Below are 16,587 nucleotides of genomic sequence, written 5' to 3'. Positions count from 1 at the left end.
CTCCATATCAGTAAATCTGAACAATATAAACCCCTTTATTTAGGACTACACTTTTAGTTTACTAATAACCGTTAACTAAGTATTTGCGTTTCTCTCAGAACCTCGTAAGTCCAAAAAATAAAAAACATGGATCTATTTAGTGAAATTTTTCTGGATAGTGATAATGAATCCGAATACTTCAGTGATTCAGATTCAGATGTTTATTTTAAGAAACCTCTTACTGCTAGTTATCCTCAATACAACCAGCGTTCCCAGCCTCCATTAAAACCTATTGACTTTGAGGATTACATACGCGATAAATGTCAAAATAAAGTGAAAATATTAAATCGTTCAACATTTCGGCAGATTTCAAAACCTATTATAATATTTTTCAATCATTTTCGTGAAAAATGTGCCTATCACACTGAAAGTTTGGATAAACTCTATCAACTGGCTTTATATTATGGTGATCACATTGTATTTATAGCCGGCGATATGTTAGATATAGATATAATGCATTTAAAATTAAACTCTATATACGCTTTTTGGAATTTACTAAATCCCGAAAAAGAGACTGGCAGTATATTCGCCATAGATCAAGAGAAACGTGTACATCAGCTTTACAGGTCCGACGTAACTTTAGAAGAACTAACAAGGTTATGTGAAGAACTATTAAACGGTAGTCTATTTATATCGGAACCTATAACTGAACCAAATAACTCTAGTTTAGTTAAAATTTGTGTTCATGATAACTTCAAAGAATTGGTAACAAATTCACCGAAACATATTTTGCTAATAGTGAATTTAGGAGATTATCATATAAACCCACAAAGTCAACCCAATTATGAAACTGTAGCTCAACAATTAAAATCGTCTAATGTTGATGTTGTTTATATTAATTGTAATAAAAATGATTTACCTTTTGAGTTGGACAGGGGCTGCTATTCTGCCCTATTACTGATACCTCAAAATGATAAAACCAATTATATAGATTTTCTTAAAGGTCCCAAAACTACAGACAATATAGTAAACTGCGTAAAATCCTATTTAAAAGATCCTAAAACCTTTTTACGCCAACCAAATACAGAATTTTGTAAATATAAATATAAACCTTTAGAAATTACAACGGATTTTAATATGAATTTCGAGGATTTGCAACAATATTTACTGGATAATTGTCTTTACAATATGAAAGTATTTGAAAGAAAGACTTCACTGAAAATCAACAAATTTCTAATAATAGCATTTATGGACTTCTCATGTGGCAAATGTTTGGCACAACATCTAAAATGGATCGATCAAATTTATCAAGTAGCCTCAAATCTAAGTGGTTGTAGAGAATATTTTATAGCTGACTACCAAGATATAGATGTTATAAATCCGAAATGGAAACAACAAGATTTCATCAAAAATATTCAAAGTGAAAATATAACACCCACAGTAATTGGTGTGGATCTTAAGAAAAACAAATTTGTTTTGAAAGATTTTAAAACTATAGTCTCTCTTTTCTATTTCTGCTTTAGTTTATCCAGGGGGGAACTTTATTTCTCTGAACCTTGGCCCAGTAAATACGATGACAACTTGGCTAAAACTTGTATAGCAGATAATTTAAATTTATACATTTCCTCCATTGAAAAGAATTTATTATTGGCAATTTATTATTCGAATACGGAAAATAACGAAAAATTTGTACAGCTTTTGGAAGAAGTAGCCAGCGATGTGAAAAAATTTTCGTTGAAAGTGATAAAAATTGATGCTCGGTTAAATTATTACCTTTGGAAATAGCTGATACGATATATCCAATTTTATATTTTATACCACAGAAAAAAGAAAAAAACGCATACGTTTTTGCGGCGACTATTTCAATAAGGAAGAAATTGTGGATTTTATTGGTATGAACATACAGGAGGAAGAAAATGGTAATTAAGAGAATGAAATAAAAATTTAAAAATAAATACATGTTTTTTTAATTTTTTTGCAAAAATACAAAATTTCGAAAATTTTCTATTAAAAATACAAAATTTCGAAAATTTTCTATTAAAAATACAAAATTTCGAAAATTTTCTATTAAAAATACAAAATTTCGAAAATTTTCTATTAAAAATACAAAATTTCGAAAATTTTCTATTAAAAATACAAAATTTCGAAAATTTTCTATTAAAAATACAAAATTTCGAAAATTTTCTATTAAAAATACAAAATTTCGAAAATTTTCTATTAAAAATACAAAATTTCGAAAATTTCTATAAAAATACAAAATTTCGAAAATTTTCTATTAAAAATACAAAATTTCGAAAATTTTTCTATTAAAAATACAAAATTTCGAAAATTTTCTAAAAATACAAAATTTCGAAAATTTTCTATTAAAATACAAAATTTCGAAAATTTTCTATTAAAAATACAAAATTTCGAAAATTTTCTATTAAAAATACAAAATTTCGAAAATTTTTCATTAAAAATACAAAATTTCGAAATTTTTTCATTAAAAATACAAAATTTCGAAAATTTTTCATTAAAAATACAAAATTTCGAAAATTTTTCATTAAAAATACAAAATTTCGAAAATTTTTCATTAAAAATACAAAATTTCGAAAATTTTCTATTAAAAATACAGAATTTCGAAAATTTTCTATTAAAAATACAGAATTTCGAAAATTTTCTATTAAAAATACAAAATTTCGAAAATTTTCTATTAAAAACACAAAATCTCGAAAATTTCTATTAAAAATACAAAATTTCGAAAATTTTCTATTAAAAATACAAAATTTCGAAAATTTCTATTAAAAATACAAAATTTCGAAAATTTTCAAAATACAAAATTTCGAAAATTTTCTATTAAAAATACAAAATTTCGAAAATTTTCTATTAAAAATACAAAATTTCGAAAATTTTCTATTAAAAATACAAAATTCCGAAGACAATAGATAGATAGATAGATAGATATAGATAGATAGATAGATAGATAGATAGATAGATAGATAGATAGATAGATAGATGATAGATAGAAGATAGATAGATAGTAGATAGATAGATAGAGATAGATAGATAGATAGATAGATAGATAGATAGATAGATAGATAGATAGATAGAAGATAGATAGATAGATAGATAGATAGATAGATAGATAGATAGATAGATAGATAGATAGATAGATAGATAGATAGATAGATAGATAGATAGATAGATAGATAGATAGATAGATAGATAGATAGATAGATAGATAGATAGATAGATAGATAGATAGATAGATAGATAGATAGATAGATAGATAGATAGATAGATAGATAGATAGATAGATAGATAGATAGATAGATAGATAGATAGATAGATAGATAGATAGATAGATAGATAGATAGATAGATAGAGATAGATAGATAGATAGATAGATAGATAGATAGATAGATAGATAGATAGATAGATAGATAGAGATAGATAGATAGATAGATAGATAGATAGATAGATAGATAGATAGATAGATAGATAGATAGATAGATAGATAGATAGATAGATAGATAGATAGATAGATAGATAGATAGATAGATAGATAGATAGATAGATAGATAGATAGATAGATAGATAGATAGATAGATAGATAGATAGATAGATAGATAGATAGATAGATAGATAGATAGATAGATAGATAGATAGATAGATAGATAGATAGATAGATAGATAGATAGATAGATAGATAGATAGATAGATAGATAGATAGATAGATAGATAGATAGATAGATAGATAGATAGATAGATAGATAGATAGATAGATAGATAGATAGATAGATAGATAGATAGATAGATAGATATAGATAGATAGATAGATAGATAGATAGATAGATAGATAGATAGATAGATAGATAGATAGATAGATAGATAGAGATAGATAGATAGATAGATAGATAGATAGATAGATAGATAGATAGATAGATAGATAGATAGATAGGTGATAGATAGATAGATAGATAGATAGATAGATAGATAGATAGATAGATAGATAGATAGATAGATAGATAGATAGTAGATAGATAGATAGATAGATAGATAGATAGATAGATAGATAGATAGATAGATAGATAGATAGATAGATAGATAGTAGATAGGTAGATAGGTAGATGATAGATAGATAGATAGATAGATAGATAGATAGATAGATAGATAGATAGATAGATAGATAGATAGAGATAGATAGATAGATAGATAGATAGATAGATAGATAGATAGATAGATAGATAGATAGATAGATAGATAGATAGATAGATAGATAGATAGATAGATAGATAGATAGATAGATAGATAGATAGATAGATAGATAGATAGATAGATAGATAGATAGATAGATAGATAGATAGATAGATAGATAGATAGATAGATAGATAGATAGATAGATAGATAGATAGATAGATAGATAGATAGATAGATAGATAGATAGATAGATAGATAGATAGATAGATAGATTAGATAGATAGATAGATAGATAGTAGAGATAGATAGATAGATAGATAGATAGATAGATAGATAGATAGATAGATAGATAGATAGATAGATAGATAGATAGATAGATAGATAGATAGATAGATAGATAGATAGATAGATAGATAGATAGATAGATAGATAGATAGATAGATAGATAGAATGGATAGATAAATAAATGGATAGGTACATAAATATTTCTCGGTGTATGAATTTCGTCATTAAACTCCTCTCTCTCGCCAGCTTCTCTCAAAGTACGCAAACAATTTTGCATAAAATCAAAACAAAAAGCTTTTCATCAAACTGTTTTTGTGATAACAACAAACACACAAATTAATTTGACAGCTATCAGCTGGGCCATTAATGTTTACATTTTCTGTTTTACGAATAAAACAACTAAATTGCTAAATTATCTATTTGAGTCATTATCTATCTTTTTAAAAAAGACCACAACAAACGTATTTTCAACCGCTGCTGCTATGGAAACAGACGATTTAGATCATTTTGGTGAATGAAATTCCCTTGAAGGTGATTCATTCAGTGATGTTCACTTAAGAAGACCATCTAAAACACGTTATCGACCATCACCCAAACGTTTGCTGCCACCATTAAAACCTATAGATTTTGAGAAATATGTGCATGAAAATTGTCAAAATAAAATAAAAATATTAAAACGCTCATCAATCCAGGAGATCACAAAACCTATGGTAATATTTTTAATCATTTCCGGGAAAAATGTGCCTATCACACGAAATGTTTGGATAAACTGTTTGCCTTGTCGCTAAAATATGGTGAACGCATAGAATTTCTAGCCGGTGATAGGCTGGACATAGAAGTAATGCATCCCAAATGGCATTCAATTGATTTTTTTCTTCTTCCTGCAGTATAGGCAGTCCGGAAAAGGTTTCTCCACAATTTATGCCATAGATGCCGAAAAACGAGTATATGAACATGAAAGTGCTGAGAAAAGTTGGAAAGTCTAACAAATCTATGTGAAGAACTTTAAAAGGTAATCTCTTCATATCCCAATCGCTGCCGGAAGGGAATACTCTAGTTTGGTTAAATTATGTGTTTATGATAACTACAAGGAATTGGGTTACCAATAATACTAAGCATGTTTTACTTGTTGTCAATTTGGAGGATTATACGGAGTTGGATTTGAACCCTACGAACCCAATTATGAAACTATAGCTGAACAATTACAGCCACATAATATGTGTAGTGGTTTATATAAATGCTGCCAAGAATTATATACCTTTTGAATTAGGAATCTCTAGTTTATCCCAGTTTAGTGCTCATACCCGCTGATGATAAAACCAAGTTTATAGATCCTTTAATGGGTTTCTTATACACAGGAAAACATAATCAATGGTATAATGTCGTACCTGAAGGATCCGCAATTATTTCTGCAGCAAAACCACCTAGAATTAAGTAAGACCCGTTATCAACCCTTAATATACCAGAGGATTTCACACTCGATTTCTTAACTGCCACAGTATTTAAAGGAAAATTGTCAACACTATTTAAAGTATTTGAGCGTGAAGCCTTCCTTAGAAGTAATCGTTGTGTTATTATTGCCTTTATGGATTTTCAAAATGAAACATGTTTGCCTCATCATTTAAAATGGATAGATCGAATCTATCAAGTTGCTCGACAACTAACCAGTCCTAGAGAATATTTTATAGCCGATTTTAAGGATATAGATGTTATAAATCCCTCTTGGAAACCTCAAGATTTCATCAAAAAACTTACAATTATGCGATATAAGCAACACCCAAAGTATTTGGCATAGATCTTAATAAAATAAATTGTTTTAAAGGGATTTTCAAAACTGCGGCCTCACTCTTTATTTTGCCTATAGTTTTAACCAATGGAGAACTATATATATCCGAACCTTGGCCACATAAAAACGATGGCAATTTGGTTAAAACTTGTATAGCGGACAGTTTAAATTTATCTATTATTCCATTAAAAAAGATCTTCTATTGGCCATATATTATTCGGGTTTGGATTATACCGACATTTTACAAGTATTAGAGGTTATAGCCCATGAAATGGAAAAGTATTCGGTGAAAATTTTAAAAATTGATTCCTCGTTAAATTGTATACCTTTGGAATTGGATAATACTTTATATCCGATTTTATATTTTATACCACATAAGGATAAAAATAAACGTATAACCGTTTGCAAGTGATAATTTTAATAAACAAGATATGTAGATTTTATAATTAAGAATGTTGAAGAAAATAATAAAGTTTAAAAGAAAAGCTTAATCTTATTTAAACAGATAATCAACCAAAATTTTCTACAAATATAAAAATTTTTCCATAAAAATACATAATTTCTTTTATAAATGTTAAGTGTTTTTTGAAAAGAATTAAATTTATAAACTGAGTATTTTTTTCTGTGCCACAACAAGTAACCACCTTAATTACAACACTAAAATAACCCTTTAACACTACATATGAGTTTTAGAGCTTCAAACCATCATCGAAACAAACAAAAAATGCAAAATATTACCATCGATAACAGAATTGTATTTTTTAAATCATTCCAAATTAATAAAAGAACTTTTACCGGCAAACACACGGACTCCAAACTAAAATCGTATGCCTTAAAACCACAACTTTTCCACTTTCATCCAAAACAAAACAATGTTACTTTGGAAACTTCCCCAAGTGCAAAACAAATCAAAAAACTTAATCGCAAAAGAAAAGCGGAAACGGAAACTGAAAATACACTGCAAGAAACCTACGGTTGCAGGCCATTTCTCAAGGAAATACAACAAAACTTCTTAAATTCAACAGACAACCTTGAGGAACTGCCACGTTTATGGGAACAGACGCAAGAATTTCCCCAATTTCGTGGTGCTAATGCAACAAATGAATTTCAAACAACCAAATTCTGTCAGCAAAACTATATTATACCGCCCAAAACGAAATTCTTTAACTACAACATTGAGGAACTACACAAATTACTGCCTGAACTGGAATGTTATGATATATTGATAATGGATATGCCCTGGCTAAATAAATACATCAAACGTTTAAAAAAGGTGAAACAATCTTTAGCCTATCAAATGCTAGACAATGAAACCCTTAAGAAAATGCCCATTGCCCAGCTAATACACATCAACTCCTTGGTTTATTATGGTGCACCAATTCACCTCAACATCGTCAAGCTTTAGAACAAGACTTCCTACCCAGTTGGAATTTACAGTTGATTCATACAGTAAAATGGTTTAAGCTTAATACCCTAGGCGAGCTAATAAGTCCTCTTAAAGCAGAGGGCTTCAAACAACCCTATGAATTGTTGTATATAACTTGTCATAAGGGAAAGGAATGTATTGGATTTACAGGATATTCGAAAAGTAGATTTCCTTATAAGTATACCCAGTATTATACATTCTCATAAGCCACCTTTGGTGGAATGGCTAAAGAAATTTCTACCTAATGGGAAAAATTTTAAGGGTCTGGAAATTTTTGCCCGTTATTTACAGCCTCAATTCACCTCAATTGGTTTGGAGGTGCTTAAGTTGATGGATCAACGTTTGTATAAGGAACTGAAGATTGCGAATAACTTTTAAGGAGGATAGTTTATGTGTGATTAAAACGGGATTTATTTTAAGAAATATATTGTTTAAATAAAAAAATTGTTTAAAATGAATCTAAAGTTAACCAATCTGTTGTCGAAACTATAGTTAGATTATATATCAAACCTATAGTCGAGACTATGGACTAATCGATTGTCGCGTCTGCAGACTATAGTCAAGACTATAGAGCAACAAATAGTCAAGACTTAGACTAATCTGTTGTCGGGATTATAGATAGTCTATAGTCGAGATTATAGACAGTCTCTAGTCAAGACTACAGACAATCTATAGTCAAGACTACAGACAATCTATAGTCAAGACTATATGTCTATAGTAGAGACTATAGACAATCTATAGTCGAGACTATAGACAATCTATAGTCGAGACTATAGACAATCTATAGTCGAGACTATAGACTATCTATAAACAAGACTATAGACAATCTATATTCAAGACTATAGACAATCTATGGTCAAGACTATACACAATATATAGTCGAGAATATAGACAATTATATAGTCCGAGACTATAGACAATATATAGTCGAGACTATAGACAATCTATAGTCGAGACTATAGACAATCTATAGTCGAGACTATAGACAATCTATAGTCGAGACTATAGACAATCTATGGTCAAGACTATAGACAATATATAGTCGAGACTATAGACAATATATAGGTCGAGACTATAGACAATCTATAGTCGAGATTATAGACAATCTATAGTCGAGACTATAGACATCTATAGTCGAGACTTAAGAATTAGAACAATCTATAGTCGAGACTATAGACAATCTATAGTCGAGACTATAGACAATCTATAGTCGAGACTATAGACAATCTATAGTCGAGACTATAGACAATCTATAGTCGAGACTATAGACAATCTATGGTCAAGACTATAGACAATATATAGTCGAGACTATAGACAATATATAGTCGAGACTATAGACAATCTATAGTCGAGATTATAGACAATCTATAGTCGAGACTATAGACAATCTATAGTCGAGACTATAGACAATCTATAGTCGAGACTATAGACAATCTATAGTCGAGACTATAGACAATCTGTATATAGTAGAGAATATAGTCGCTAGACTAACTATAGTTGATTAGTCATAGTCTCCACTATAGACAACCTATTGTAGATAATAAAGAATATCTTCAGTAGAAAATAAGGACAATCTGCAGTATAGAATATGGACAATCTATAGTACAGAATATGGACAATCTACAGTACAGAATGTGAACAATCTACAGTAGAGAATCTGGACAATCTATAGTAGACTACAAACTATAGTCTCAACTATAGACCAATCTATAGTTCAAACATTAGGCCAATCTATAGATGAGTCGAGACTATAAATCAATCTATATTCTAGATTATAAATATAAAACAAGCAATTTGTTTTTTCACTTTCTTGTAAATTTTTGTTTTTTTGTTTTATTATTTCCATTATATAAATGTTAATGAGAGAACACAAGCTTAAGCGACGAGTAAATAGAGTTTAACAAAAAAAAAATAAGATTAAAAGAAAAGTGGGTGTGTGTATGGTGAATTTGTTTAAAGCCTTTCAATTTAATTTTAACGGCTTTAACGTTAGAAACACAGTTTCTTAAACGTTTACAATAGTTTTTCTCATTAAATGCAGGGTGATTTTTTGTTTGATAATTTTTTTGTTTTTGTTTCAATTGTGTTTTAAAGAAAGAAATAAGAAGAAATTAATATTAAACGATAAATTAGAGCAAAAGAAAAAAATATATGATTTAATACATAAGTAAGAACAAATTGTAGATGTTTATTGTTCACCACCGGCAGCAGCAGCAGCGGGATTAGTAATGCCATCACCCTTCTTCTGGAACCGGAAACAATATCATCGATACGCAGCAAAAGAATGGCAGTTTCAACGGCGGTCTTATAGGTTTGCATTTTAACAGCCAATGGCTCCCAGATGCCCTTAACGTTCATGTCAACAATTTCACCCGATTCACCATCAATACCCCAGGCGCATACACCCTCACCGGAGTGGGAGGCATGTTTAGCTCTCAAGGCAGTCAAGGTGCGAATGGTATTGGCACCACAATTTTGAGCCAAAGTACGAGGAATGATTTCCAAAGCTTCTGCTACAGCGGTATAGGGACCCTTCAATTGTTTGCGAGTCAAGAGTTGTGACAAAGCCATTTCAATGGCACCACCACCAGCTACCAAACGTGGCTCCAAAACTAAATTACGTGCCACATGTAAGGCATCTTGTAAATTACGTTCAGTTTCATTCAAAATATCCTTGGAAGCACCTCTCAACAAAATAGTACAGGCCTTAGGATCCTTGCACTCTGTAATGAAAGTGAAGTATTCATCACCGAATTTCTTGATTTCAAAGAGGCCAGCACCAGTGCCAACATCCTTTTCAGTCAACTCTTCGGTACGATTAACAATTGTGGCACCACAAGCACGAGCAATACGCAAGTTGTCGGTTTTACGCAAACGACGAATAGCTGTAATACCAGCCTTCAACAGATAGTGTTGAGCCAAATCGGAAACACCCTTTTCGGTGAAAACAATATCGGGTTTGACAGCAATAATATCGGCACAAATACGCTGTACGAACTCTTCTTCGATTTGCAACATGCGTGTGAAATCTTGCTCGCCAATAATCTCAACATTGGTCTGGCTTTCACCCTTTTTGTATTCCAACGAACAGTCGAGAAGGACAATGCGTGGATTAACAATATGACGACGCATTTTGGGATGGGTAACATCCTTGTTGATCATAACACCCTTCAAGACGCAAGATTCATCGATGGAACCACCGGGAATTTTCTCAACTTTAGCATAACTGAAAGGGAAGAGAAACGATTTCATTACAAGATCATCTCAATAACTGTTATACAAATGTTATATACAAAAGTTTTTATGTGAAAAGTTGCAAAATTTTTAATACACAATAATTTCAATAGAAAAAATTGTTATAAATTTTATTGAAAAATCTGTTATACACAATATTATCCATAAACTTTTTTTCGATTTTCTATAGAATAAAACTGTTATACAATTCTACAGAAAAACTTTAAAACACAAGATTTCCTAAAAAACATTTTTACACAATACTTTCTATAGAAAAACTATTTTACATTTTCAATTAAAAAAAACTTGTAGGGTAAATGCACCTAATGTCGGCATCACCCAGTAGTCGGCATCATTTACATAAAAATGTAAATAAATAAGAAAAGCTGTACAAATTTATTAAGGTTTGATCTATATTTCATAGAAAATATGGTCTTTTTGCTTTATGAAATGAGTAAATTTAAGTAGGATTACTAATTTCCTCTATATTTGACGTTATTTAGTGACAGCTTTGCAGCATTTGTAGTACTGTCAGTTTTCTTAAAAAAAATTTAGTTTTAGTGCCACCTTAAACAAGTGAATATTTATATGAAATTAAATGATTTATTTGACAAAAATTGATTTAAATGAAAGAAAACAGTTGAAATATTCAATTTAAAGTGAAAAAGTTAGTTAAAAATATATTTTTTTGTAATTTTAATCGCTGCCGCCATTAGGAACACAATTTTTTATGAATTCTTATTGTCGGCATAGGGGTGCCGACTACTGGGTATTAAGTTCGATTATACGTATTCTATAGTCGGCACTCTAAAATTTATTATTTCTCTATAGAAAAATTGGGTATATTACTATGAAAAATTTCTATATAACAATTTTCTCTTCAAAAATTATACGTATAACAGTTATTTTTGCAAAAAAAAATGTATGTATAACTCTTTTCTCTATAAAAATTTATGTATATTACAATTTCCTTGATTGTACAACATTTGTTTCTATAGAGAATTATGTGTATACAATTTTTTTCTATAGAAAATTTTATGTATAACAATCTTTGATACAAAAAAATTATGTGTATATCAGTTTTCTCTATGAAAAATTGTGTGTATACCCTTTTTTTCTATAGAAAATTACTTCTATAATAGCTTTTTCTATAGAAGATTACAATTTTCTACTACAGAATATAATTTTCTATACAAAAAAATGTGTATAACAGTTTTTTTTCTATTAAAAATTTTGCATATAGACATTTTTTCTAACAAAATTGCTTCTTAACTGTTTTTTTACAAAAAAATTATGAGTATAACAATTTTTTTCTATAGAAAATTCCTAGTATGACAATTTTTCTATAGAAAAGTGTTCTTATTATAATATCCTCTACGAAACTTATGTTTAATTTTTTTCCTATGGGAAATTGCATATTTTTATAAAAGATTTTCTTTAAAAACAGTACATATAACACTTTTCCCTATAAAAATTACTTTTTTCTCTAACAAAAAATATAATATTGTATAGAAAATTGCATGCATAACTCTTTTTCTATAGAAAAAAATGTTATTATGTATACTTATTACAATTATAATTATGTTTATAACATATTTTTCTACAGAAAAAACGATATTATTACAGTTATTTCTATAGAAAAAATTTAATTAAATATTTTCTTTGGAAAATTGTGTATATATCACTTTTTTCTATAAATAAATATGCTTTTTTCAAACAAAAAATCTACTGCCGACTATAGGGACATTTTTTGTCGAACTTAGGAACACTGGTGCCGACTATTGGAAAATGTGGAGTTTTTAACAAAATTTACAAATTACTAAAAACTAGTTATTTGTTTTTTCAAAAAGTTAAATGGATCTAAAACTTAACTAAACACATAATTGAAATAACTAAAAATCATCGTAATAACATTTTCCGACTCTTTAGGGGGATAGTTTGAAAAAGAGAAAAAAGTTAAACTGCCGACTATTGGTACATTTACCCTATATTCATTTCTTCTCTAAAAAACACGTTTTCTTTAAAATTTCACTATTCAACTCACCGCTTAATATCAACTTCCAAACGACCATTCTCGTTCAATGTAACAGTCTGTACAGCATCCAAGGCAATCTTTACAGCCATCTCAGACCATTTACCAATGAACTTAGTACCGACACAAGCTTTCACCACTTCAGCCATTTTTTCCCTATTGTTACAATCCAAAGGCACACTCAAATCGCTTTGCAGGTGCTTAACAATATCCTCTAATGCCTCACGATAAGCTCTAATAATGACAGTAGGATGGATTTGTTGTTGTAGGAAAGGTTCGGCAGCAGCCAACATTTCGCCGGCCAAAACAATGACCGAAGTGGTACCATCACCAACTTCTTCATCTTGAGTACGAGCAATTTCGATCATACTCTTGGCAGCTGGATGTTGTACGGTAATTTCACGCAATATGGCGTTACCATCGTTAGTCATGACAATACCACCCATGGGATCCATCAACATTTTTAACATGGCCTGAGGACCCAAGCAGGTACGGATGACATCGGCAATGGCCTAAGAATTCGGAAAAAAACATTTAACAATGTAACAGATGGTCGGCCTATTAATAATAGGGCTTCTTTTATTATATGAGTCACAATGGCAAGAAGAAAACCCACACATACTCGCACACACTTACCTTTCCGGCATTTATATTCTCCAGCTGCACTTTACGGCCAGACTCTCTTTTAGTATTTTGGCCTAACAAAGAAAGAAAATGCTTAAATTTCTTAAGTTTTCCATGAAATTTTCGAAAAACTTACTTAAAACCAATATGGGTTGTTGTCCACCAAACATTTTTATTTTAAATTTATTTGAAAAATTCAATTAAAACAATAAGAATAACTCGTGCTTTGTATGTGATCTGCTCTTGGGCACCCCTCTTTGGCGAAAAAAAAAATGTTTTAAAATGACGTGAGTGTTTTGAGGTTATGTTTACATGAACAGTAATTTTGACACTTCCAGAATACTCTTGCGAAACTACAACGATATGGCAACTTTAGAAAAAAAAACAAGTATGACACACAGCTGTATTTAAAAAGAATTTACAGAAGATATTGTCAACCGCAAAGAGAGACACAAATTATGAGCTCTAAAATGTCAAATTACATAAATAAAAAATATTCTCAATAACACGGAAATGTCAAAAACAACACGAAAATATTGCCACGGCTGTAACCTTACTAAATTTGCCTTTGCCGAGGCAATACATATTTGTTTATAAACGTTTTGTAGCATTTATTTTTTAATAATTTTTATGATAAATGTTTAAATTTTAAAAAATTTCGTAAAGTTTTTATTTATTACAATATGGAGCCCAAAAAGATATCATTTGGTTTTAGTAAAATTAATAAAAAACTAAATTTATTGCCCATTAAAGAGAATGTTCAAAAGGAAACCAAAGTGGAATTGATAAAATGCTTGGAAGGACAAGAAATTAAATTAGTTGAGTGAGTAAAAACAAGAAAATTTCAAAAATAATAATATTAAATAAATTTTATTTCATTACTTATAAAAACAGAGAAAAACCAGAGGAACTGCCTTTAATAATACCTTTAAAGGAATCCCATAAAACTTCGGCTGCCCTGGCCAGTTTAATAAAAAGACGGGCAGTTTTGCTGGGAGAAGAAGAGACGGAAGAAAGTACAGAGAAGAAATATGTTACAGCCCCTATTAGCAATGAAGGTCCCGAAGATATAGAAAAACGCGCCGCCAGAGAACTTTTAGCTGACGTTCAAAAGAATGATGCTGCTACCTCAAACAATAATTTAGTTTTACCCGTTGTAAAACCTGAGGATTTGCCTTTAGACGGCGCTAAAGAATCCACTTTAGATGATTATGATTCCATACCCATACAAGATTTCGGCAAAGCTATGTTACGCGGCATGGGTTGGAGCGAACCACCAGCTACCAAAAACAAAAAAGGTTCTCTACCCATCGACGATACACCTATGGTAAGACCAAAAGGTATGGGTCTGGGTGCGGATAAAGCTTTAACTAAAAAACCTCTTTTAGTGGCGCCCGAAGCTAATGAAGTGTTGGAGGTTAAACGTAATGCTTATGTGCGAATTTTGGGTGGTAAACATAAAGATCTGTATGGGCAAATCGAAGGTTTCGATGATCATGCTGGTAGGGTTATTGTCAAAATGGCGATAGGTGGTGCTAAGGAAGCGTTTAATGAGTTTCTTTGCCAGCCGGTGTCGAAGAAGGAGTATGCTCAATATGGAAAATGTATAAGTGAGTAGATAACTAATCATATTCCAAATTTTGCAACAGTACTAAATTATAATAAAAGTATGTAGTACTGGTTAGGCTTCAAAGACGAGAGACAAGAGAGAAGGCAACGGGAGAGGCGACAGGGGAGACGAAAGGAGAGACGGACGAAAAGAGAAAAAGGACCAAAAGAAGGGAGGGCGAGGACGGAACTGGCCGGGCCGGACGGACGACGGACGTACGGACGGACGGACGGACGGACGGACGGACGAGACGGACGGACGGACGGACGGACGGACGAGCCGGACGGACGGACGTACGGACGACGGACTACGGACGGACGGACGGACGGACGACGGACGGACGACGACCGGACGGGACGGACGGACGGACGGACGGACGGACGGACGGACGGACGGACGACGGACGGACGGACGGACGGACGACGGACGGACGGACGGACGGACGGACGGACGACGACGACGGACGACGGACGGACGGACGGACGGAGGACGGACCGGACGACTGGAGGACTACGGGACGGAAGACGGACGGACCGGAGGACTGGAATGACGGTGACGGGACGGACGACGGACGGACGACGGATCGACGAGACGGACGGACGGACGGACTGACTGAGGGACGTACGGCACGGACTGACGGACCGTACGGTACGGACGGACGGACGGACGGACGGATCGGACGGACGAAGGACGGACGGACGGACTACGGAGGACTGACTGACGACGGACGGACTTACGGACGGACGGACGACGACTGACTGACTGACTGACGTACTGACTACGGACCGGACGGACGGAAGGACTGACTCACTTACGTAACGGACGGACTACGTACTGTACTTACTTATGTACTGACTTACTTACGGTCGGACTTAATTACTGACGTACGTACTGACGACTTACGTACTGTACTTACTTACTTACTTACTTACTTATACTACTTACTTACTTACATTACTTACTTACTTACTTATTTTTCCCCTAGGGACACCTCCAAAATATGAAGAATACAAAAGGAAGGAAAATGAACATGGTCAAATTATTTTGGATAAGACGAAAAGGATATGATCGAGTAAAAATATGAAAAGAAAATCAAAAAAGAAATAAAAGACTACGCTGAAGACGATTACAGGAACGTGAAAAACAAAGATACTCACGAAAGAAATGGAAAATATGAGAATTATCGAGAGGATAATAAAGATATTAAGAGAGAGCAAAAATATTATGATAAAGATGAAAATGATCGCGATAAGAACAGTGATCGAAATCGTAATAGATATGAGGAGGACAAAGATCGCAGAAGGGAAAAAATAGAGATGAAGGGGAACATATTAAAAGGCAAAATGATAACAAAAGAGATTATCCGAGAGATGACGAGAGGGATCGCAGAAGGGAATATAGCAGAGATGATGAAAAAGATCGCAGGAGAGAAA

The 16,587-nt window shown here is 31.8% G+C and overlaps 3 protein-coding genes across 3 annotated transcripts in view; 2 read left to right on the top strand and 1 right to left on the bottom strand.

The window, feature by feature from the left end:
- The first annotated feature begins 4,788 nt into the window (after positions 1-4,788).
- Positions 4,789-8,083, top strand: LOC119607782 (N(6)-adenine-specific methyltransferase METTL4). The gene is given in 3 exon segments (XM_037961889.1): positions 4,789-7,590; positions 7,593-7,803; positions 7,805-8,083. Coding segments are annotated over 3 exon segments (1,119 nt in total). The 5' UTR covers positions 4,789-6,911; the 3' UTR covers positions 8,034-8,083.
- Positions 8,084-9,448: 1,365 nt separating this feature from the next.
- Positions 9,449-13,873, bottom strand: LOC119607777 (T-complex protein 1 subunit gamma). Its single transcript, XM_037961883.1, is given in 5 exon segments — positions 9,449-9,900; positions 9,903-10,881; positions 12,934-13,433; positions 13,558-13,619; positions 13,682-13,873. Coding segments are annotated over 5 exon segments (1,632 nt in total). The 5' UTR covers positions 13,716-13,873; the 3' UTR covers positions 9,449-9,843.
- Positions 13,874-14,059: 186 nt separating this feature from the next.
- The window catches only part of LOC119607780 (G-patch domain and KOW motifs-containing protein), a 3,267-nt gene continuing 739 nt past the window's right edge, over positions 14,060-16,587 (top strand). The window contains exons 1-4 of the mRNA XM_037961887.1: positions 14,060-14,368; positions 14,440-15,155; positions 16,140-16,211; positions 16,438-16,587. The exon at positions 16,438-16,587 is cut by the window's right edge and continues 739 nt beyond it. Of these exons, the coding sequence (XP_037817815.1) occupies positions 14,229-14,368; positions 14,440-15,155; positions 16,140-16,211; positions 16,438-16,587 (1,078 nt within the window). The 5' untranslated portion in view covers positions 14,060-14,228. The remainder of the gene's footprint in view (positions 14,369-14,439; positions 15,156-16,139; positions 16,212-16,437) is intronic.

The sequence above is a fragment of the Lucilia sericata genome, unplaced genomic scaffold (genome assembly GCF_015586225.1).
Source record: "Lucilia sericata isolate MDLA Ls3-8-SP2 unplaced genomic scaffold, ASM1558622v1 Contig000747F_arrow, whole genome shotgun sequence".
In the NCBI taxonomy this organism is placed as follows: Eukaryota; Metazoa; Arthropoda; class Insecta; order Diptera; family Calliphoridae; genus Lucilia; species Lucilia sericata.
This window is presented reverse-complemented; position numbering and strand designations above follow the sequence as displayed.